At 41.7% G+C, this 25,383-nt stretch overlaps 1 protein-coding gene across 1 annotated transcript; it reads right to left on the bottom strand.

The window, feature by feature from the left end:
* Positions 1–630: 630 nt before the first annotated feature.
* On the bottom strand, positions 631–24,073 carry LOC310632568 (uncharacterized protein). Its single transcript, XM_083349818.1, has 7 exons — positions 23,946–24,073; positions 19,124–20,344; positions 7,917–8,813; positions 6,354–6,448; positions 3,875–4,042; positions 3,107–3,264; positions 631–951 (listed from the first exon to the last, which is right to left on the bottom strand). Exons 2-7 carry the CDS (start codon positions 20,341–20,343, stop codon positions 712–714), a joined length of 2,778 nt encoding a protein of 925 aa, XP_083205944.1. The 5' UTR covers position 20,344; positions 23,946–24,073; the 3' UTR covers positions 631–711.
* Positions 24,074–25,383: the final 1,310 nt, after the last annotated feature.

A 25,383-nucleotide genomic window follows, 5' to 3' on the forward strand; every position in this document is an offset into this window, starting at 1 on the left:
CGGGTGACCAGATTCTACTAGGAATTGAACTCCGAGATCTTCGCACTCTAAACTACACAAGGTTCATTAGCTTTAGAGGCTGGTCCTTGTGTTCAACAGTTGCAGAAAGGGATATCTTGAAACAATACCAGAATGTATACCCAATCAACATTCCCTAAGCTCTTAAAAGAAGACATATAATATCATGCTCCCATGTACAATATTCCACACATCCCTCTTGGTGGAGGTGGGTGTTCTGTATTTTTACACATTTATGTTTATTACCCTTTTCAACTTTGGCCATATCTTTCCTTTAAAACAAGGAGGAATGCGCTCTGACTGTACATGACCTTCAGTATGGCCCATAGTGGTTTGATCGCAGGCAACCTGATAGAACTTGCTTATTATGTGTGCCTAGTCCAGGGGTAGGCAACCTTGGCTCTTTTACGACTCATGGACTTCAACTCCCAGAATTCCTAATTCTGGGAGTCGAAGTCCATGAGTCGTAAAAGAGCCAAGGTTGCCTACCCCTGGACTAGTCTTCAAAAGCTCTTTAAAACATCAGCATTTAAGTTAAGAGAAAGAGCACATTTAGAAACTATTCCATATCAGAATCCAAGCTGATGCCATGTCTGTAGATTCTGCAAGCATTTGGAGAATCTTCCTATACAAGGAAAAACATTGAAATAATATGAGAAGTTTATATCCATATTGAACTTTAATTGTTGACAGTTATAAATGCATGAGGGTAGGTTCAGATTCTTTCACATTAGTATTGCTTGGTATCTGTTCTACTTTTTTTACATTGGTGTTTTCTGATGTGTGGCATTTTTCTTGGCAATCAGACGAAACTCTAGTAGAATTCTCTTGCATAGAAACAGTAGGCAAAGTCTCTATTTTGGACCAGTTATGATCCTTTTTGATAGTAAGATCTATTAAGAAACTTCTCCAATGAGCATTCCGATCATGGACCTATGAAAGAAGGAAATAAAAATACTTTACTATTCAAGGTCTCATTTGGCTTGTGAAACATAAAAATGTATTTTCAAAACCCTTTTATAAATAGGGTCATTAACTCTTAAAAAATGAAATCTGGATCAGTTTATTATTTATTAGTTTATTGATTTTTTTAAAGCATTCGCAGTTCAGTGACTTGAGTTCCTAACATTCTTTATTTAGCCACAATAAGACAAGTATATTACCCTTCTTACAGAGTTTTCTCTCCTACATTGAAGAATCTAACAATCATCTTTAAGATATGTGGACCAGATCCTAGAATTCCCCAGCCAGCATGCTGTCTGGAGAATTCTGGGAGTTGAGGTTGATTCCTCTTAAAGTTGCCAAGTTTAAAACACATTGATCTAACCATGTGATGGTGAACCTTTTAGAGACTGAGTGCCCAAACTGCAACCCAAAACCCACTGATGTATCGCCGGGTGCCAGGTGGGTCTGGCCCATTGAGTGGGCAGGGCTGCGATGGTAACGGCAGACTGGGTGGGACTAAAAAGTTCAATCAATTCCAAGTTTGCAAGATCTTTTTTTTGCCCGCAAGAAGTTGAAATTGATTGATTGATTGCACTTTTTTTTTTTTGCACATGGTGGTGGCGGCCTAAAGCGAAAAGGTTTTATAACACCCAGCTGAAAGCCTAAGACTGGGGCGACAGCGCGCATGCCCACAGAGAGGGCTCTGTGTGCCACCTGTGGCACGCGTGCCATCGGTTTACCACCACGGATCTAACCCAAGGTAACTTCAAAGTTGCTTTGAAACCACAAGCCGTGTGACTGTTGCTGGCCCTTCCGCTTCCCAAAGTTGTGTAATCCTTGTGCATTACAGAGTTGTATTATAAGGAAACAGGGCAGAAATCACGGGGCTTTGTCAATTTTCTCTGCCCATGCAGAGGTGCTTTTGCTTCCCTACCCCAGCAGCTGTACCACAATGCATAAAGTGACAGAAGGATGAAAAATGATTACAATGTCATGCATGGCTTAAAAAAAAAAACCTCCGTGAGAGAACTTTTTTTTTAATGACCTCAGCACATAAACCGACCTCTATTCCTGCAGACAAAAGCTCAAGGTTTAATAGGGATAAGCAGGAATTTGGAATCAATATAATCCCACAAGAATTAGACAAGATTTTATGGGGAAGTGATGCTAAATTTTTATCTAAGACCTATAATCTACTTTTGTTCCATGGGATGGAAGGGGGAACAATAAATGATGTAATGATTGCTTGGGGGAGAAATATTGGTCGCACTATAGAATTAGACGAGTGGGAACAAATTTGGAAGAAAAATATAAAATTAACGTTAGCAACGGCATTTAAAGAAAATATGTACAAAATGTTGTATAGATGGTACTTAGCTCCCGCACGAATTTCAAAAATGTTTCCCAATGCAAATGACAAATGTTGGAAATGTGATTCTGCCAGGGGCACTTTCTGCCATCAATGGTGGACTTGTCCAAAGGTCAGGCGTTACTGGACCAATATAAAAAATTGTTATTTCAAATAACAGGATATGATTTTCAATTGTACCCAGCTATTTTCCTCTTGGGGATGAAGCCACAAGAAGTACCAAAAAATGTTTGGTATCTAGTAATACATATCACAACAGCGGCGCGTATGACTTATGCACAATATTGGAAGACGAAGGAAATCCCAACGGACTATCAAGTAATAGAGAAAGTATTACTATGCGCAGAGTCAGATCGAATGACATATATTCTCAAAGGGAAAAGTGAATCACTTTTCAATAAAAGTTGGGATTCCTGGTATTCATGGTTACAAAATAGAATATTTAATTTCAACGGGGGAAATACCAGATGATTGTGTATTATTATTTGAGGTATAGAATCTGGAGATATATACAATTATAGATTTCTAATATTTGGTAATTAAAGGTTACTTAGCCTGGGATGTATGAAGACAGAGAAAATTAGGGGTAGTATTACACACCCCGGTCTTGTTTAATGTTGTTGTTTTTGTTTTTTTGATGTATAGGATGTTTTGGTGTTTTTCTATTTGACGCACTTTTCAGTACTTTGTAATAATGTTTTTGTTGTTTTTATTTAAAACTTGTTTAATAAAGTATATTTAAAAAAAAGTTATAGCACAAACCACTGAACATACCAATACATGCCTCCTCAGGGTAGACGTATCTGTGAAGGTTCTCTCACAAGCCCTGCATTTGTATGGCTTTTCTCCAGAGTGAATACGCTGGTGGCGTCTTAGGGCTCCTTGCTGAGTAAACGTCTTTCCACACTGCTCACAGAAATAAGGAGGAGTCTCTGGGAAGAGAAGGAATGTTGAAGAAACCAACCAGTTATTAGTTTAATTCCAATGCTAATGTCACTTTTTAAAACATACGTTTATCTTGATTTCTGACTTTTGTGGCCTGTAAGAGGTGAAGACAGGCTACGGTAGATCATGCCTGCATAGGTATTGAACTGGCAGAGCATTTAGCAGTGGCACTTAGACTTACATACTCCTTCATAGTGCTTTACAGCCCCCTCTAAGTGGTTTTCAGAGTCAGCCTATTGCCCCCCAACAATCTGGGTCCTCATTTTACCGACCTCGGAAGGATGGAAAGCTGAGTCAACCTTGAGCCGGTGAGGATTGAACTGCTGGCAGTCGGCAGAGCCAGCCTGAGATACTGCATTCTAAGCACTGTGCCACCAGGGCTCTATGTAGATGCCTAAATGTTTGGCTTACAAACTAAATTATTTTAAGTGCAATTAATGAACAGAAAGACATTATTTTTAAAACGGACAGGAAAACTAAGGGGGGTCCTAGTTTCCTTTACGTGATTCATATATAGGAATGATGGTAATTGTGAACACCAATTTCCAGACACCTGCTTTGCATTTGCATCTCTCCAATACACCATTTGTTCCCTACCTGCATGAACATTACTATGTTGGGCTAACGAAGCTCTCAATCCAAAGGTTTTCCCACACACGTCACACTTGTATGGCTTAGCTCCCATGTGACAACGCTTGTGACATTTTAAATATTCCTTGGTAGCAAAATGTTTCCCACACACATCACATCTGAAGAGGCGTTCTCCTGTAAAGAAAATACATGCACTAATGTATCTGCTGTAGCCATCACTATATTCTCTTTTATGGTAAGCAATGTTACACAGAGGACAGAAAAGGGATAATGAATGAATATTTCCGTTCTAACGCAGGATCGCCCAAGTTGAAGATCACCCATCGGAGATTTTCCAAAATAATGTTTGCTCGAGCTTTTCTTAATATACTTCTCTTTTCCTTCCCTGTAACTATTAAAAACCTTCCAGGAATTTTAGTGCTCATAATACTGAACAGCAGTGCTTTTTTTGTAAAAGAAAAATGTACAAGGTTCTATCCAAAAAAGGTGCTGGAACGCCGTTCTGAGCGTTCTATGACAAAAGAAAGCCCTGCTGAACAGTATTATGTGAAGCCATGAAGAATCTGAACTTCTGTCAGTTTGCTGTATCCTAATTCTCACATGCCCAAGGGCTTATTTGTAACATTATATAACATTATAACATTATATAACATTATATTTGTAACATTATAACATTATAAATGGGACGCGGTGGCTCAGTGGGTTAGGACACTGAGCTTGTCGATCTGAAGGTCGGCAGTTTGGCGGGTTGAATCCCGAGTGCTGCGTAACAGAGTGAGCGCCTGTTACTTGTCCCAGCTTCTGCCAACCTAGCAGTTCGAAAGCACGTAAAAATGCAAGTAGAAAAATAGGGACCACTACGGTGGGAAGGTAACAGCGTTCCGTGCGCCTTTGGCGTCTAGTCATGTCGGCCACATGACCACGGAGACGTCCTTGGACAAGCGCTGGCTCTTCGGCTTTGAAACGAAGATGAGCACTGGCCCCTAGAGTCGGAAACGACTAGCACGCATGTGCAGGGGAACCTTTACCTTTACCTTATACATACAACTGGTCCCTTGGCAAGCCATTTGAAACTATGACAGGACCTGATAAAGGCACTTGCGATACAGATTTGAAGTTCTGATGGCCTGCCCCTTCCCCCCATAGTTACGTGATTGCATTTTGGAGTTTACTTCCAATTTCCAGCAATGCCCATTACACGCCATGGATTTAACAACCATGAAAAAAAAGAAAAAGAAAAAAAAGATGCAGTCACATAATGACCTGCTTAATGACTGGCATGATGTAAAACCATAAGTCAAGGACTATCAGTAGTTTTCACTTAGCAACCATAAATTGGGACTGGCAACTCTATTGCTAAGCACCATAGTCATTCAATGAAACACCACACGACCATGATAGGTTTATATCCTCACTTCCCTTTCCACTGTTAAGCGAATCACCATGGTTGTTAAACAAAACATTACAAGACCACGACTTACAATTTTACACAAGCCAGTTGCGAAGGGTCCAAATAGCAATCCCATGATGGGACCACTGCAATGGTCATAAATGTGAGGATTGCTTGCAAAGCTTATTTTTTTACACCGTGTAATTAAAAATGGTCACTAAATGAGGGCTGTCAATAACCAAGAACTACCTGTACTCTTGTTTCTTTTTCTTCTATTACACTGAAAAACTGTCACCCGACAGCCATTTTTTTTTGCAAACAATCCCTTCTGTAAAACAAAAGTATGAATGGACAGAGGCAGTTTAAGTTTACCCCTTCATTTCTCCTAAAATTCTGCAAAAAAGAAAAGATGACATTCAGGGGAAGAGTTAAGCATTCCTTTTCTCCTGAAGGATCTCTGCGAGGCAGAAGGCTGTTGGACTAACACAGGGATAGTCAACCTTGGCTCTTTTATGACTCGTGGACTTCAACTCCCAGAATTCCTGAGCCAGCATGGGAGTTGAAGACCCCAAGTCATAAAAGAGCCAAGGTTGCCTACCCCTGGACTAACAGTAGGCAAAGTTGCAATGTAACAGCTTGATCTTGCAGAATGAGTGGGAAACTTCCAACATTTGCCTACATTATATGTAGATTTTTGGAACTGTAGGGAACCTTTTCATTACTAGCCACTGGGCAAAAAAAAAAAGGCTTTCCAGTGAATAACTGATCCGTTTTCCCACTGCTACAAGCAGTAGGAAACCAGGAACATGTGCACCCATGTGCAATCAGACCCAGGCTGTTCTCTATGTGACTATCAGAGAACACGTTGAATTGTTTGAATCAAGGTACCTTACTATTGATTTTCTTCTCATTAATATATACATATACACATACACATACATACACATGCACATACATACATACATACATACATATATAAATCAAATAAATCAAATAAATAAATAAATAAATAAATATTTGATATATATATGATATCTCTTCTTTGTAAGTAAATGTGGCCTTTTGTCAGGTTCAGGAAATTAATTTAAGCCTTACCTGTATGTTTCCTCTTATGACCGGTAAGTTTGCCTTTATCAGCAAAAGACGCCCCACAGTCCTCACAGATGTATGGCTTTTCACCTGTGTGTGACCTGCATTCAGAGGGAGATGGAAATACTGTCAAAGGTATTTAAAACCAAATGTTGCTTTGCAAACTTTGCAAGATGTTCATCAATACCAGGGGCCTTCAAACATGGCCCTTTTACCACTTGTGGACTTTAGCACCCAGAATTCCTCAGCCAGGCATGCTGGCTGAGGAATTATGGGAGTTGAAGTCCACAAGTGGTAAAAGGGCCATGTTTGAAGGCCCCTGAACCAGACCTTATACTACAAATGAAAAGTATACAGGAAAGCAACTCACTACAAAAGAAGCTGCCTCCGCTTATTGATTTGGGCAAAATGATTTCCAGGTGTTTTTTTTTTTTGAGGCATACAACATTTAAGGGCCAAGGACTTTTAAACTGATTTTTGGCAAACTTTGGGTAGAACAAGCACACACACACACACACAAAGTTGATTTCATTCTATTTTAACTTATACTAAACTAAAGAGAAACTGTATTTTATTGTAGTAAAATATAACAGAATTCTAATTAAATCCATAGTGTTTATTTCATCATTCTATATGTATTTAATAATTTAGCCCTCCATCTTATTAGGGTGAGGGGTGACATGATAGCTGTGTTCCAATATCTCCGGGGCTGCCACAAAGAAGAGGGAGTCAAGCTATTCTCCAAAGCACCTGAAAGCAGGACAAGAAGCAACGGATGGAAACTAGTCAAGGAGAGAAGCAACCTAGAACTAAGGAGAAACTTCCTGACTGTTAGAACAATTAACCAGTGGAACAACCTGCCTCCAGAAGTGATGAATGCTCCAACACTGGAGGTTTTTAAGGAGAGACTGGACAGCCATTTGCCTGAAATGGTATAGGGTTTCCTGCCTGAGCAGGGAGTTGGACTAGATGACCTCCAAGGTCCCTTCCAACTACTACTACTACAATTCTTCTTCTTCTTCTTCTTCTTCTTCTTCTTCTTCTTCTTCTTCTTCTTCTTCTTCTTCTTCTTCTTCTTCTTCTTCTTCTTATTATTATTATTATTATTATTATTATTATTATTATTATTATAAATTACAATTAGGCAGTAACTTTGCAGCGGCCAAATCCAGGACCGGCAGGAAGTATGCCGGTTCATCACGTAACTCTCTTGACTAGGGCAAAATGAAGGGAGATGTAATGCTGGAGTTGAAATCCTGGCCTGATGAAATAAAGATTTCTTATTTTTCTACATGTTTAAGAGCTGATGAGAAGTATCAGAGAGAGAGAGAAAGAAAATCACCCAATTCAAGGAAATAGTATTCTATTAAAATAGGGGGAAAGAATTGGTGTCCTGGTTCAGATTCGATATAATAAGGGCTGAGCCTAGGGCTACGTGCAAGAAACGTATCTTAAGGCTCTGCCTTTAAAAAAAAAAGAAAGAAATATTCAATTTACATAACAAGTAGGTTTAAATATTTTAAAACAAAATGTGTGGGGAGGAGAAGGAAGAGGCAGTAGAAAGCTGACCTGGTATGAATCTTGAGCTGTGATGGCTGAGCAAATCTTGAGCCACAAACGCCACACTGATACGGCTTCTCTCCCGTGTGGGTCCTCATGTGGAAGACGAGGGCTGTTCTGGAGCTCAGCATTTTTCCACAGACGGAGCAAAGGGGACGCTTCACTCGGCCTTCGTGCTTCCGCACGTAGTGAGTCCTCACATCCCTCTTTCTTTTAAAAGTAGCATTGCACACGGTGCAGGCAAACTTCCGGTCCTCTGTGTGAACGCAGGCTTGGTGCTCCTTCCAGCTGTTGTGACTTGCCAAGGATTTGCCGCAAACATCACACTGATATACTTTCCCGGGCAAGGAACGATGAATTTCTTTGCAGTGGATGACGTATTTCCTCTGTGATGGAAACTTCTCGGTGCATTTGGTACAAGTTATGATGTAAGTAGATGCTGGGATGACCTTGTTTTTGTTAACCTCGCAATTTACGTCCTGCTCGCAGTCTTCTGTATCGTGAACGTTTGAGTCCTCACTGTGATTATCATCTGAAGAGAAGGCCTCCTTGCCTTTATTGCTGCCTACGCCTGCGTCACAAACTTTTTCTCCGTTTCCTTTCGCATCCACAGTCCCTTGCCTACAAGTGTCCCCTTTTTTAGCATTAGTTTCAGCACCTAGTGCCAGCTTCTTGTTTTTTTTGTCAGGTGGCGCTTCCTCTGGAAGAGATCTACCAGCTTCTTCCTCAGGCTCCTGAGTAGCTTTGCCAAGTATTTCCCTTTGCAGATCATGATTTGGCACCTTGGGTTGTGTTTTGTTATTCCTATTGATTCTACTATCTACCACATCTACTTTTTCTGCTGGTGGAACTATTGTCCAGTAAGCAGGCTTGCATTTTTCACCTTTCTTGGATTCATGTATCTTTCTATTGGAGAAAAAAAAAGAATTTATAGGTAGAAAAATGGAACGTTGAGCATTACAGAGACTTCAAAAACCCATTTGTACATAATATCTCTCCAAATGAGAGCTGTAAGCCTGATTTCCCCTTCATGGATTACTGCCTTGTCGTGGCGAAGGGGCTTGCGTAATTCAATGAAGCTATGAGCTATGCCGTGCAGGGCCACCCAAGACAGACAGGTCATAACAGAGAGTTCTGACAAAACGTGATCCACTGGAGAAGGAAATGGCAACCCACTCCAGTATCTTTGCCATGAAAACCCTATGGACAGTACCAAAAGGCAAAACGATATGACGCTGGAAGATGAGCCCCTCAGGTCGGAAGGCGTCCAATATGCTACTGGGGAAGAGCAGAGGGCTAGTACTAGTAGAGCCAGAAAGAATGAAGCGACTGGGCCAAAGCCGAAAGGACGCTCAGCTGTGGATGTGTCTGGTGGTGAAAGGAAAGTCCGATGCTGTAAAGATTTTTTCTCCATAGGAACCTGGAATGTAAGATCCATGAATCAAGGAAAACTGGACGTGGTCAAACAAGAGATGACAAGACTGAACATTGACATCTTAGGTATCAGCGAACTAAAATGGACAGGAATGGGTGAATTTAATTCAGATGACCATCAGGTATACTACTGTGGGCAAGAATCCTTCAGAAGAAATGGAGTAGCCTTCATAGTCAATAAAAGAGTAGGAAAAGCAATACTGGGATACAATCCTCAAAATGACAGAATGATCTCAGTTCGAATCCAAGGCAAACCATTCAATATCACAGTAGTCCAAGTCTATGCCCCAACCACCAGTGCTGAAGAGGATGAAATTGACCAGTTCTATGAAGCACTACAGCACCTTATAGAACTAACACCAAAAAATGATGTTCTTATCATCATGGGGGATTGGAATGCTAAAGTAGGAAGCCAAAAGATAACTGGAATAACAGGCAAGTTTGGCCTTGGAGTGCAAAATGAAGCAGGGCACAGGCTGATAGAATTCTGTCAAGAGAATACGATGGTCATAGCAAACACTCTTTTCCAACAACCCAAGAGACGGCTCTACACATGGACATCACCAGATGGTCAACACAGAAATCAGATTGACTATATGCTCTGCAGCCAAAGATGGAGAAGCTCTATACAGTCAGTAAAAACAAGACCAGGAGCTGACTGTGGCTCAGACCATGAGCTTCTCCTTGCAAAGTTTAGGCTTAAACTGAAGAAAGTAGGGAAAAGCACTAGGCCAGTCAGGTATGAATTAAATCATATCCCTGTTGAATATACAGTAGAGGTGACAAATAGATTTAAGGAATTAGATCTGATAGACAGAGTGCCTGAAGAACTATGGACAGAGGTTCGTGACATTGTACAACAGGTAGCAACCAAAACCATCCCAAAGAAAAAGAAATGCAAGAAAGCAAAATGGCTGTCTGAGGAAGCTTTGCAAATAGCTGAGGAAAGGAGGGAAGCGAAAGGCAAGGGAGAAAAAGAAAGATACACCCAATTGAATGCAGAATTCCAGAGAATAGCTAGAAGAGATAAGAATGCCTTCTTAAATGAACAGTGCAAAGAAATAGAAGAAAACAATAGAATAGGGAGGACCAGAGATCTTTTCAAGAAAATTGGAGAAATGAAGGGAACGTTTAATGCAAAAATGGGCATGATAAAGGACCAAAATGGCAGGGACCTAACAGAGGCAGAAGAGATTAAGAAGAGGTGGCAAAATTACACAGAAGAACTATACAAGAATGAGCTTAACGTCCCTGATAATCACAATGAGGTGGTCACTGACCTCGAGCCAGACATCCTAGAATGTGAAGTGAAGTGGGCCTTAGAAAAGCTGAGCAACAACAAAGCTAGTGGAGGTGACAGTATTCCAGCTGAGCTATTCAAAATCTTAAAAGACAATGCAGTAAAAGTGCTACACTCAATTTGCCAGCAAATTTGGAAAACTCAACAGTGGCCACAGGATTGGAAAAGATCAGTTTACATTCCAATTCCTAAGAAAGGCAGTGCCAAAGAATGTTCAAACTATCGCACCATTGCACTCATTTCTCATGCTAGTAAAGTCATGCTTAAAATCCTACAAGCTAGACTTCAGCAGTATGTGGATCGAGAACTACCAGAAGTGCAGGCAGGATTTCGAAGAGGCAGAGGAACTAGAGATCAAATTGCCAACATACGCTGGATCATGGAGAAAGCTAGGGAGTTCCAGAAAAACATCTACTTCTGCTTCATTGACTATGCTAAAGCCTTTGATTGTGTGGATCATAACAAACTGTGGCAAGTTCTTAAAGAGATGGGAGTACCAGACCATCTTATTTGTCTCTTGAGAAACCTATATGCGGTTCAAGAAGCAACAGTGAGAACTGGACACGGAACCACTGATTGGTTCAAAATTGGGAAAGGAGTCCGGCAAGGCTGTATACTGTCGCCCTGCCTATTTAACTTATATGCAGAGCACATCATGAGAAAGGCAGGGCTAGATGAATCAAAAGTTGGAATTAAGATTGCCGGAAGAAATATCAACAACCTAAGATACGCAGATGATACCACTCTAATGGCAGAAAGTGAAGAAGAACTAAAGAGCCTCTTGTTGCAGGTGAAGAAAGAGAGTGCAAAACTTGGGTTGAAACTTAACATTAAGAAAACCAAGATCATGGCATCTGGCCCTCTCAATTCCTGGCAAATAGATGGGGAAGAAATGGAGGTAGTGACAGATTTTATTTTCCTGGGCTCCAAGATCACTGCAGATGGGGACTGTAGCCAAGAAATTAAAAGACGCTTGCTCCTGGGGAGGAAAGCCATGGCAAATCTAGACAGCACACTAAAAAGCAGAGACATCACCCTGTCAACAAAAGTGCGTATAGTCAAGGCTATGGTCTTTCCAGTTGCAATGTATGGTAGTGAAAGTTGGACCATAAGAAAGGCTGAGCGCCAAAGAATTTAGGCCTTTGAACTGTGGTGCTGGAGAAGACTCCTGCGAGTCCCTTGGACTGCAAGGCGATCAAACCGGTCAGTCCTAGAGGAGATCAATCCTGACTGCTCTTTAGAAGGCCAGATCCTGAAGCTAAAACTCAAGTACTTTGGCCACCTAATGAGAAGGAAGGACTCCCTGGAGAAGAGCCTAATGCTGGGGAAGATCGAGGGCAATAGAAGAAGGGGACGACAGAGAATGAGGTGGCTGGATGGAGTCACTGAAGCAGTAGGCGTGAGCTTAAATGGACTCCAGAAGATGGTAGAGGACAGGAAGGCCTGGAGGAATGTTGTCCATAGGGTCGCGATGGGTCGGACACGACTTCGCAGCTAACAACAACAACAAAGCCTGATTTTGCCCAATAACTGGTGAATATCTGTAGCTTGGGGGTAGGATGAGGGCGAATGTTCGTTCTCCGAGCTTATGGGGTTGGTTTTCAAATGTTTCGTTACCAGGCTAGGTCACATCCTCAGCGGAGTTTAGGAGATGTCAGTATCAGTGTTCTTCAAGGGCTCTGTGTGGGCAACAGGTCTCGTGATGGGTCAGGTATGGCTGTGTCACGTGAGGGACTTGTAATGGGTGTTGTGATGGGTCAAGCGTGGGTCATCAGTGAGAGTCTTGTGATGGAGAGGTTACATCAGGTGGGGGTCACTGGGAGGTGAAGTGCTGGTTGAGGGTTGGTGCTGTCTCTGGTTGGCTGTGTGGTTGATTTGGATTCTGACACCAAACAACACCAGTTCGACTGGAGAACCCCCAAATCGGCCATGCTACCACCTGCCACACTCGTGAGTTCATCGAAGCCTGGCACTCCACAAGCGATTCCATCAACAGATATACTGACCTACAGCCAGCCTATGAACCCCTCAGAATCCAAACCAATTACAGAGACAGCACTGACCCTCAACCAACCCACCCAAGTCCCCCTCAACCAGCACTTCACCTTCCCATGACCCTCACCTGATGTAAGCTCCCCATCACAAGATGCATCACAAGACTCTCACTTGACATACCCACACCCTACCCATCACAAGACATACTGACCCTACAAAGCCCTTATAAACAGAAGAACAAAGAACTGGCTGCTCTTTAGAAGGCCAGATCCTGAAGTTGAAACTCAAATACTTTGGCCACCTACTGAGAAGGAAGGACTCACTGGAGAAGGGCCTAATGTTGGGAAAGGTTGAGGGCAAGAGAAAAAGAGGACGACAGAGAATTTGGTGGCTGGATGGAGTCACTGAAGCAGTAGGCGTGAGCCTAAATGGACTCTTGAAGATGGTAGAGGACAGGAAGGCCTGGAGGAACGTTGTCCATGGGGTCGCAATGAGTCGGACACGACTTCACAGCTAACAACAACAACAAAAACTTTGCTAAAGATGTTACCTAGCCTGGTAATGAAACATTCGGAAACCAACCCACAATCTCGGAAAACAAAGCTTCACTCTCAGTAACTTTGCCTCAAGCTCCCACATAAGGAGTTTCAAAATCTTTGATTTAACGATTTAAGATTTACTTGCAGAAAGCTCAACTAAGAGAAGCTATAAGAATGTTTTAAAAACACACACAAGGGGACAGTCTTTTTCTTCTCTATTTTTTATTTTAATTTTACTTTTGATGAAAGTGCTTTGCTACAATTTTTCATTAAGCCAGCTAATAAGATCAGCCTGGCATGGGAATGATACTAGTTATTTTTAAAGAGGTGAAGTGATTGGTGAAGTTTGCATAGAAAGAAATAAGCTAAAGGTAAACTATGGATGCTCAGTTGCCATGGAAACATAAGCTTTGCTGTAGTGAAGGTTACCGAGATGGACTAAAGTGAGAGAGGAAAAAAAACAACAACCAGGCAGGGGCTAGTCTGTTTTATTTTTCTTAGGACTTCTTGTTTTGTTGTATTAAAAATGAGGACAGAGATTAAATGTAGTAGATGAAGTTGTCCAGGATTGTAAAAAATTGAAGGAATTTTTTTTGAAAATAATTTAAATAAAGGAACCGGCAAGAGGATAGTTTGAAATGCCAGCAAAGCCTTTATTAGAGATTATTTGATATAATATAAACACTGTGGAACATGCACAGGTTGCATTAAGAAAGCAAAGCAAAGCATGCCATAGTTGGGCCCATGTGGTATAATCACCAAAGTGGCCACCAAATTTTTTTAAGTGGCAGCACTCAATTGCGGCCACTCGTGGTAGCCACTTCCAGGATTGTGCTGCACAGTCCAGCAACAAAGCGGCTTGCTTTGCTTTCCAAATCTGAGCTCCAGAGATCTTCAAAAAGTGACTGTGTGACACTGGATAAGGAGGAGGGTGTAGGGCCCAATGGGAGGAATGAGGGGGACTTACTACAGAAGTCAACATTTTGAGAATGGGTGGTAAATAACTTGGGGGGGGGGGCGCTGTAACTTTGAACAGTTGCAAAGTGACTGGTTGTAGTGTGGGAAGTCAGCTCCCCCCCCCCCGAGAAGGAAATATTAAAAAGGGCAAAATATTATATTTCCTCAAAAGATCTTGAAAGGGCAAAAAAGCATGCCCAGTTTTTCTTAATAGCCCCAAGTCTCCCTCCCCCACGCAGAAACCAGCTCTGTAGAAATGCAGATATCATAATCCTTTCAGAAAGACTGGCACCTGGAAGCTTAGAGCTGATGGGATTAGAAAGACAAAGATCCCTAGAATCAACAATCCCTCACACCAAAAATCCCACAGCCATCAGCCACACCCCCAGGGAAGCAGGATATGACCTTTGGGGCATAATAGGATTAACCACCACCATCATAATACCAGAAAGGCACATTCAGACTCAAATCAAAGTACATGACACAGGAAATACAAAGCCTCAAAGAAGGAAGAACTCCAAACAAAACCTCAAAAAAGTATAAAAACCCACCACTCTCTATTATATGTGGTCAGCTTTCCCAGAGCCACGCTTCTGTCTGCTTTTGTTCTTCAATAAGCTACAACCTTCTTTCTAAACTAAACAACGGGGACAGTGAGTTAATTGATACAGAACATCACTGTCCCCGGCAATCTAAGAAAATAGGAGAACTTAGGCACCACACAAGTTATGTAGCAAGTAAACACAGGGTCAGTCATAAAGGACTCAAATGTCTATACACCAATGCGCAGAGTATGAACAGTAAGCAGGGTGAACTAGAAATTCAGGTAAATGAGGGCGGATATGATATTGTTGCCATTACACAAACATGGTGGGATGAAACCCACAAATGGAACACACAGCTAGAGGGATTTAAATTATTTAAAAGAAATAGACTAAACAAAAGAGGAGGTGGAGTTGCTCTCTATATAAGAAATAACTTTATCTCTACAGAAATAGAGCACAATGATGAAAACTGTAAACTTGAATGTATTTGGGTCAATATAAAAGGGGGGAAAATGACATTGACATAGGTATATACTATAGGCCGCCCAACCAAGCAGAGGAAATAGATGAACTTTTTGCTAGTCAGTTAACTAAGGTATGTAGGAAGCGCATCACAATAGTAATGGGGGACTTTAATTACCCTGATATCAACTGGGAGACAAATTCTGCACCAAGTGGAAGATCTAACAGATTCCTGACAAACCTAACAGACAACTTTCTCTCCAAAAAAGTAAAGAAGGGAACTAGGGGATTAGCCATATTGGATTTAATTCTCACTAACAGAGATGAAATGATAGAAAGTGTCAAAGCCACAGGAACCTTGGGGGGAAGTGATCATGCAATATTGGAATTCAACATTATGGAAGCACAAGCAATAGAATACAGCCAAACTAGAGTCTTGGACTTTAAAAGAGCTAATTTCAATAAACTTAGAGAGACCTTGGGAAGAATTCCATGGATGAGAATCCTAAAGGGGAAAACAACTCAAGAAGCTTGGGAAATTTTGAAAAGTGAGATAATAAAGGCCCAGTCTAGCACAATACCAACAAAGAAGAAAAATAACAGCTTTCAAAAGAAACCAGCATGGCTGCATAAAGAACTCTCTGATAAACTGAAAGATAAAAAGGACAAGTATAAGAAGTGGAAAGAGGGGCACATAACTAAGGCAGAATATCAGCAAACAGCCCGTGCCTGCAAAGATGAAGTGAGGGAAGCTAAGGCTCAAAATGAACTAAGGCTTGCGACCAAAGTCAAAAATAACAAAAAAAGCTTCTTTCAACATATAAGAAACAAGAAAAAAGTTAAAGAAATGATTGGTCCATTAGTGGGGGAAAGTGGCAAGAAGGTGACAAGCAACAGGGAGAAAGCAGAACTATTTAACTCGTTTTTTGCATCTGTCTTTACACAAAGGGAAAAAACTGTCCAACCTACCAAAACCAGTGCCATAAAAAACAGAATAGAAACGCAAGTTAAGATAGGCAAGAAAATGGTAAGTGAGCACTTGTCCAGCCTAGATGAGTTCAAATCACCAGGACCAGATGGATTACACCCCAAGGTTCTCAAGGAACTGGCAGACGTGATCTCAGAACCACTGAACTATATTTTTCAAAGATCCTGGAGCACTGGGGAACTACCAGAGGACTGGAAGAGAGCTGATGTAGTTCCCATCTTCAAAAAAGGGGAAAAAATAGATCCAGAAAACTACAGACCTATCAGCCTGACCTCAATACCTGGGAAGATTCTGGAAAAGATAATCAAACAACAAATCAGCGAACACCTTGATGCGAACAAAGTTATCACTAAAAGCCAACATGGGTTTGTCAAAAACAGATCATGCCATACAAACCTTATTGCATTCTTTGACCAAGTGACAAAACTAGTGGACCAGAAGAATGCTGTAGATATAATTTACTTGGACTTCAGTAAGGAATTTGATAAAGTAGATCACAACCTACTACTTGATAAGATAGAAAAATGTGGGTTAGACAGCATCACCACCAGATGGATTCGTAGCTGGCTGACAGGCCGTACTCAGCGTGTGGTCCTCAATCGAACTGCATCTACATGGAAGGAAGTGTGTAGTGGGGTGCCCCAGGGCTCTGTTCTGGGACCAGTGCTCTTCAACATCTTCATCAACGATTTGGATGAGGGGATAGATGGGGAACTCATCAAATTTGCAGATGACACCAAGCTGGCAGGAATAGCCAACACTCCAGAAGATAGGCTTACAGGAGGATACAGGAGGATCTGGACAGACTCGAACACTGGGCACTATCTAACAAAATGAAATTCAATTGTGAAAAAAGTAAGGTTCTACATTTAGGCAGGAAAAATCAAATGCACAGGTATAGTATAGGTGGTACCTTGCTCGATAGTAGTGACTGTGAGAGAGATCTCAGAGTCCTAGTGGACAATCAGCTAAATATGAGCCAGCAGTGTGCTGCAGCTGCCAAAAAAGCCAACACAGTGCTAGGCTGCATTAACAGAGGGATAGAATCAAGATCACGTGAAGTACTAATACCACTTTACAATGCCTTGGTAAGGCCACACCTGGAATACTGCATCCAGGTTTGGTCACCACGATGTAAAAAAGATATGGAGACTCTAGAAAGAGTACAGAGAAGAGCAATAGAGATGATTGGGGGACTGGAGGCTAAAACATATAGGGAACGGTTGCTGGAATTGGGTATGTGTAGTTTAACGAAGAGAAGGGTGAGGGGTGACATGATAGCAGTGTTCCAATATCTCAGGGGCTGCCACAAAGAAGAGGGAGCCAAGCTATTCTCCAAAGTACCTGAAGGCAGGACAAGAAGCAATGGATGGAAACTAGTCAAGGAGAAAATCAACCTAGAACTAAGGAGAAACTTCCTGACAGTTAGAACAATTAACCAGTGGAACAAGCTGCCTCCAGAAGTGGTGAATGCTCCAACACTGGAAGTTTTTAAGAAGAGACTGGACAGCCATTTGTCTGAAATGGTATAGGGTTTCCTGCCTTAGCAGGGGGTTGGACTAGATGACCTCCAGGGTCCCTTCCAACTTATTACTACTATTATTATTATTATTATTATTATTATTATTATTATTATTATTATTATTATTATTATTATTATTATTATTATTATAGCAGTCTCCATTTTGTTTATTCCCAGCTTGGACTGGACCCTGATGAAGATTTTTCTTTCAACAGTAGGTTGGGGATTAATTGTATTTTATGTTCTAGCCTCAACGAGAACTTTTATAAAATGGTATATCATTAGTATATAGAAACTTCTGGAATATATTAAAGTACTTTGAATCTCTGCTTGAAATGTAAACACACTGAAGGGATACTTTACGACAGACATGTCAAACACAAGGCCTGGGGGCTGGATCCGGCCCACGAACTGGTTTCATGTGGCCCGCGAAGCCATCCTGGAAACTGCCCCCACTGCCTTGGCCCTGGCCCAGAGGCCCTCCTCCTGACAGAGACCCTCAGATCTGCCCCACTCCTGCCCAGGCCCTCATAGGCACCCTTGATGCAAACGATGCAGAGCTGGCCACGCCCACCCAGTAGGCCATATGCACTCTGGCCACACCCACCCAGTAGGCCACGCCCACCCTGGCCACACCCACCCGGCCCCCTGAGGGCAACCGCAATGCTGATGCGGCCCTCAATGAAATTGAGTTTGACACCCCTGCTTTACGATATTTAGTGGGCACAGAAAAAGCTTTAAAAAATGGATATAATAAATACAGGCACTAATCCAGAAGATTTTCCTTTTAGGGCTAATGGACAGGCAATTTGAAAAAAAAACCACCATGGAACTTTTGTTTTTATATAGGATACCTGCAGAAAGACTCTTATGTGCTCAGAAAAAGAAAAAATTGACATTACCCACTGTGCAGTGGGTTGGTGAAGATGATAGAACTTGTAATGGCTAAATTAACTTCTTTGATTAAAGAAAAAACAGTATCTGTATTTGTGGCTGACTGGAAACTGCTTGTAGACTTTTTGCATGAAATAGAAAAAATGTGCTCATGGATTTGTGGTTTTTATGATTAGAAAAAACTGGATAATAGAAAAAAAGTGAATTTTATAAGCGCTAATATTGTAATTCTATTTATATTTGCTGCAGAACAAAATGGAAGGTTTTTCTATTTCTTTTTACATTTTCTTCTTCTCTCTTTCTTACTTTGCTTCCTAATATTTTTCCTTCCTTCCTTAGTCTTCCTATGAGTAACTTTATTACTTTGGGTTACTTTTTATGTTCCTTGTAAATTTTTAATAAAATTCATACCAAAAAAATGTCCCCATAGTAAACCAAACCCAAACCAGCTGCACTAGGGCTGAGCATAATGTAGGAACTCTGCTACAAAATCAAAAGCTTAAAAGCTTGCAAGCCAAACTTATCTTTGGCACTGTTGTCTACTTTTTATGTATTATTTTTTTTTAAAAAAAGGGATTACCTTACGTGACTAGTAAAGGCTGATCTCTGAGCAAAACTGGCTGGACAGCACTGACATTTATAAGGCTTCTCTCCCGTGTGGGTTCGTATGTGAACGGTCAGGCCACCCCTGGAGCTGATGACTTTGTCACAGTAGGGGCACTGCTGCGGATGCTGCTTCTTTTCGTGCACCCCGAGGTTATGAGCGCTGATATCCTTCTGGTGCTGAAACTTTTTGTCACCAGGGAAGGTCTGCTCTCGGTTGTGGACAGTGACCCTGTGTTGCCTTAGATTGTGGCGATTGGGAAAGAGTTGGTTACAAATATTGCAGCTATACTTAATTCCCAGGCTTGTCCTATGCTCCAGATCAACGTGCGATTGGTGCTGCTCAGCCAAATGGAATAAATGATTACGCTTGTCACCGGCATATGCTCTTGGCAAGACTTTTGATATACTGCGGGTCGATTTTCTGAGTTTGGCCTTACAGAATGTCGAGCTACTTTCATCCTTTTGGTCAGGCAATGTCCTGCTTAAAGCGATGTGGGCTTCCTTCAAGTCCTCCTCATTTAATGAAGGACAGTCAGTCTCATTGGTACGCTCAGATGTCATCACTGACTCATCTTTGGAATTGCAACTCACAATCCTATCTTCATTAGGGTTTACACGTTTATTTTTAATATCATCCAAATTGGTGGTAGGTTTTGAATGGTTCATTCTCTTCCCCAAATGATTCTTCATCGGTGCAGCAGCCAAAACATGTACTTTTTCTCCTCCGAGTCCTGTTTGATTCCCAGGCAATCTAACACTTCCATTTTTTTTCAAATGAACATGTGGTTCCAAGTTTCCATCTACAGCCTTCATTTCTTCAAAAATTTCAAGCAGATCCTTGCATTGAAATCTTTCAGCGACTTCCTTCATCTGATGCAGTCTGTCCACTTCAACTTCTAACTCTGCGGTGTAAACAAATTTGAGGAATGAGACAAATTCTTCGGCATGAATATCCTGGAGGATCACTGTGCAGTTTTTGGCGTTCTTCATTTCATTATTGAGAAAAAGGCTTTTAAAGTAATTGCTAGAAGCTGCTAAAACAGCTTTGTGAACAGAAAATTCTTGTTGGATTTCCAGCTGGCCTGTGTATATTGTAACATCACAAAAATGTCCAAATTGATAGAGAGAATGTAATGTTCTCAGGAGGTTGGAGGCAGCAACACTGGATTTCATTAAAATTTTCTTTTTTTCCATCCTATTAAACAGAAATACAGTTGAGAACATTTTGTCAGCTTGTATAAATTACCCTTCTCGTCAAAATTAGTTTTAATGTCAGATCTTCCATATTCACACTAAGGACTTATTCAACTTTTCAATATTTAAAATTCCTACAATCAATAGCCAGACAGACAATGGTAAATTAACTGAGGAAAAGTTTTTTTTTAATTTAAAGGTTACAATACCATCTATGCTTACTTAAGTTGCATTATATTCTAGCCTCTGTCCTCTACAATTGTGAATTGTGTAAAGCTAAAAGGATGACTTTTTGACAACCAGCATATAAAAAACAGAAACATGAAGGTGATGTATACATAATTCAGATCTAAGTAAACACTAGACAGCAAGTTTTTTCAAATGTTTTGCTTCCAGAAAAACTTTAGGTGATTATGATATTCATAGCCCTTCAAACTAAACGCAAATATAATTTCAGAAAGACTGCATTATATAGGAGTCTTCAAAAATATGAAATTAACCTTTTTGGGTTTTATTAATGTGTTTTAACCTATTTTTAATGTGTTTTAACTTATTGTAAGAGTTGTGGGCATTTTGTTTAATCTCTTTTAATTTTTGTATTTTGTCTTTTAACATGTACTGCCCTGTTCACCGCCCTGAGTCCTTCGGGAGAAGGGCGGTATACAAATAAAATTAATAATAATAATAATAATTACAACATATTTAGTTATGTAATGTTTCTGACAAATTGCATGAGTTCAGCAGGGCTAAAAATGTTTTGCTGCTGATTTTCATTTGCACTTGGGTGTCAGATGCCTCTTGCTACAGTGTCCAACAACAGTCAGCCAGCACTGACAGATTCCTGTTGCTCTGATACCATTTTTTCATAGCAGCAATGTCCTGGCGGGGCCTTTCACCAATTTCGTCACTGACTGTGCTTAGATTTTCAGGAACGAAATCCAAGTGTGAATGCAGCAAATGAATCTGCAATGACATTTTGCACTTTATGGTTTTGCATGCTGGAAGAAGTTTGTCAACTAGCTTAATGTAGTTTGGTGCTCTATGGTTGCCAAGAAAATTCTCAATGACACCTTGAGTGCTTTCCAAGCAATTTTCTCTAGCCCCATTGTCAGGACTTCAAACTGCTTGTCACTGATGACATTTCTGCTCTGTGGACCAATAAAAATGTTCTCCTTAAGCTTGGCATTAGTTATTCATGGAAACATCTGTCTCAAATAATGGAAACCTTTTACCTTCATTGTTCATCGCTTTACAAATTTTTTGCTCAGTCTGAGTTTTATGTGAAGTGGAGGCAAAAATAACTTTCTCGGTCAACAAGTGGTTCACATGACACATTTTTCTGTCCTGGAACCAAATTATTTCGGAGTGCCATTTCTTTTTATTGTGACTTTCTTGCATGGCTGTCCCATTTGCATATGTAACCACACTACTTGGTATACCAGTGCTGCATTCCAAGAGCAGAGCCACTACTTTAGATCTCCACAGATATTTCAGTTGGGTGTGCTTCAACAACAGTTTCATGTTCTTATATGTTTCTTTCATGTTTGCGGCAAAGCCAAACATATGAAGAGTGCAGGTGGCAAAAACAAGATTTCTATAAAATGGGATGTGTAAATTACAGGTTATTTTCATGAATAGCTGCCACAAATCTATAAGATTACAACCAAAAGTGTACAAGAAGCAAAATCTTTGTTATCCATTGAAATTATTACACTGCACTATAGTGTGAAATTTTGTGAAATATTACTTTTATGTATGAAAGCAGCCAAACTGGAAAGGAGGAAGCTTCTTTGATTCACCCAATAAAACAAGAAAGAGAAAATACTAAATCAGACTTTTGCCCCAACTCTTTTATCTTTCTACTTGCAAGGAAATTGTTTTTATTTAAATAAAAGAATATTCAGAAATACAACCTGCCTACCTTCATCTGACTGAATGCATTAAATGGATGACAATTTGCAGGAATAGTTGACAGATAATTAACAGGGAATTCCCTAGATCTGTTTCTAGGAAAATTACCCATTTGCCCTTGCTTCCCAGAAGAGAAAGCTGATGTACTCTAGAGTATTTATTTCATTTTTTGGACTGACAGAGAATGATCAAAACCAGGCATTACTATCCTATTGTGGGAAGTCATCTCCCCAGAGAAGGAAATATTAAAAGGGCAGGAAAACACATTTCTTAAATAGAAGTTAAAAGGCAGAAAAGCATGCCCAGGTTTTCTTAATAGCCCCACGTCTCCCTCCCCCAAGCAGAAACCAACTCTATAGAAATGCAGATGTAAACCATTCAGGAAGGTTGAACCTAAGAAGAAATCTGAAATCTACATACCCCAGCCCCAGGGAGGTGGGCTTGGACAGTCAACCAGCAAGAATCCTAGAGTGGTACACCTAGGCTCAGGACAGAATAGATGACAAAGGAAATACAAAGCTTGAAACAGGAAATAACTCTAGACAATAGAGTCCAAGGGGTATAAAAACCCACTACCCACATGTGCTCACCCCTTCTTTTCCTGTTGGATCCATCTTTCTGTCTGCCTTTCCTCTGCAATAAACTACAACCTTCTTCCCAAAGCAGTTGCCATGTTTATGCCCCACTTGGAGGAACCATGATGGAGGCTTTCTCTTCCTACACTATACTCCTCCTCATTAGCTTAGACCGCAAATTCTGTCAATTGTAGCAACAGAGGAATGTATTAATATCTTGAACTATACTCTCCAAGGGCCTACTGTATAATACAGGTATAATACAGCAGTAATGGCAACTGGAGAGGCTGAGGTTCAGGGCCTCCATTCAACAGAGCTTTGGATCTTCGCCCTCCCTTAGCCCAGACTACCTCACAAGCTGATTGTGAGGATGACTAGAGTGGAGAACATCTTGTAAGCCCCGAGGGTTGACTTCTCAGAAAAACTGAGTGGGCATAAAGGCTATTTCTCCAAGATTGCCCAAGTTTTATCTCCTAATCTTGCAAGTGGGGAAAGATTTAGCAAAACCGAAAGGGATCCAGGATGAATGAAACAAAAGCAGCGTGGTCCTTAACATGTTAAGGAATCCAAGGAAGCGATCTCCTAACCCAGGGGTAGGCAACCTCGGCTCTTTTATGACTCCTGGACTTCAACTCCCAGAATTCCTGAGCCGGCTGGCTCAGGAATTCTGGGAGTTGAAGTCCAGGAGTCATAAAAGAGCCGAGGTTGCCTACCCCTGTCCTAACCAACAACCCTCCAGATATGTCTCCTGCTCCCCGCTGACTGAGGATAACGGCGTTACAATATAGTATAGTCCTCGCAACTCCTTAGAAAGCAGCAAGTTGGAGAAAGCTGCCTGGCTTTTAGTGGCTACCCGAAGAGGTCGCCACGCTCAACAACAAGGCTGGTTGCATTAAGACCGGACAGAGTTTCAGATTGGAAAAAAAAAAAAGGACGTGCGGCAAGCACCCTTGAGTGACGAGACCTATTCTTGGGCAGCGCCTAGCCCTTGCCCGGTCGCGGGCAAACAAAGAGGATGTGGCGCATCTTCCCACCCAGCTTGCCTGGCGCAAATACCAATCGGAGCGATGCTCCGGAGCATCTGTTTCGGGCTCGAATCCGGGAGGTTCGACTCACCTGCTCAGCGGCGGGCGGACGGGAGGCGAGCCGAATGAATTCTCACTCAGCTTGCAGCGACTTGTGGCGGCCACCGTAGAGACGCAGGCCCGTGCCCGAGGGGCTACCCAGGAATAAGGGTTGCTGGAGGTTTGAGCTCGTCCCCTCCTCGCCCCCTCGCCGTCATCAATGGTATTCCATTGAGCCAGAGCAGTCCGCCATCTTTCTGGCGGGCAAGGAAGCCTCGGAAGCCACCTTTAGCGAAGCGCGCTAGAGTAGGCTCTTTACTTGGGGTGCTCGCGCCACCTGTTGGAGAAAGGAAGAGTTTACGAAAAGCAATACATTGGTTTGGAAGCTCGCATCCGCGCTGGGTCGCCTTTCGCTTTGTAGTGTTGTTTTCCCTGTTAAGCTTGTGGCCTCTACGAAACTTGGTGAGAGATAGAAAAACAGCGGCAGAGAGAAACAACGAGTAAGCAAGCAGTGTAGGGTCATAAAACTCCACAGTATAGTGGAGTTGCTTTATACCTGTATTTTCTGGCGTATTATAACCCATGAAAATCTTCTCAAAAGTCAGGGGGCGTGCTGAAACTTTAGGGACAGGGCTGGCTGGAAAACCTGGAGCGGATCTCCCATTTGGTCTGCGCAGGGAAAGCGGGACCAATTGGAGAAGAAGCTGTAGTCCATGGGTGTCAAACTCAATTTCATTGAGGGCCGCATCAGCATTGCGGTTGCCCTCAGGGGGCCGGGTGGGCGTGGCCTACTGGGTGGGCATGGCTAAAGTGCATATGGCCTACTGGGTGGGCATGGCCAGCTCTACATCATTTGCATCAAGGGTGCCTATGGGGGCCTGGGCAGGAGTGGGACAGATCTGAGGGTTTCTGGCAGGAGGAGCGTCTCCGGGTCAGGGCCAAGGCAGTGGGGGCCGTTCTCTCATTGTTTTTAGGATGGCTTCGCGGGTCGCATGAAACCACTTCATGGGCCGGATCCGGCCCCCGGGCCTTGTGTTTTACATGTCTGCTGTAGTCTGTGATTTTTTTTACAGGTTGGGGTCTGGGCGTCTTTCCTTCTAAAGTTGAAGAGCAGTTGTAGTCTATCCCAACTTGAAAGGCAGGTGGGAATGCAGCAGTCAGAGCAGCTGCTTAGCTCTAAGGACACATTTGACTCAGGAGCTTGGCGGGTGGGCTGGAAAACCTGGAGCGGATCTCCCATTTGGTCTGCGCAGGGAAAGCTTTAGAGTGAATTAGGAAAAGTTTAATCCACTTGCACTGTTTTATGTTTACATGTTTGATGACAAACAGCCTTATGTTTATAAGTGACAGTTTTCCTACTAAGTACCTGCATGTCATAAGCATTTGAATTAAAATTACCATATTAAAATCAAATCTGATGTCTTTTAATTTTTATTTGGTGTGTGTTGGAAGAGGGGTAGTCTTATACGGCAAGTATAGCCCAAACCCTA

The sequence above is a fragment of the Vipera ursinii genome (genome assembly GCF_947247035.1).
Source record: "Vipera ursinii genome assembly, chromosome: 1".
Taxonomy (NCBI): domain Eukaryota; kingdom Metazoa; phylum Chordata; class Lepidosauria; order Squamata; family Viperidae; genus Vipera; species Vipera ursinii.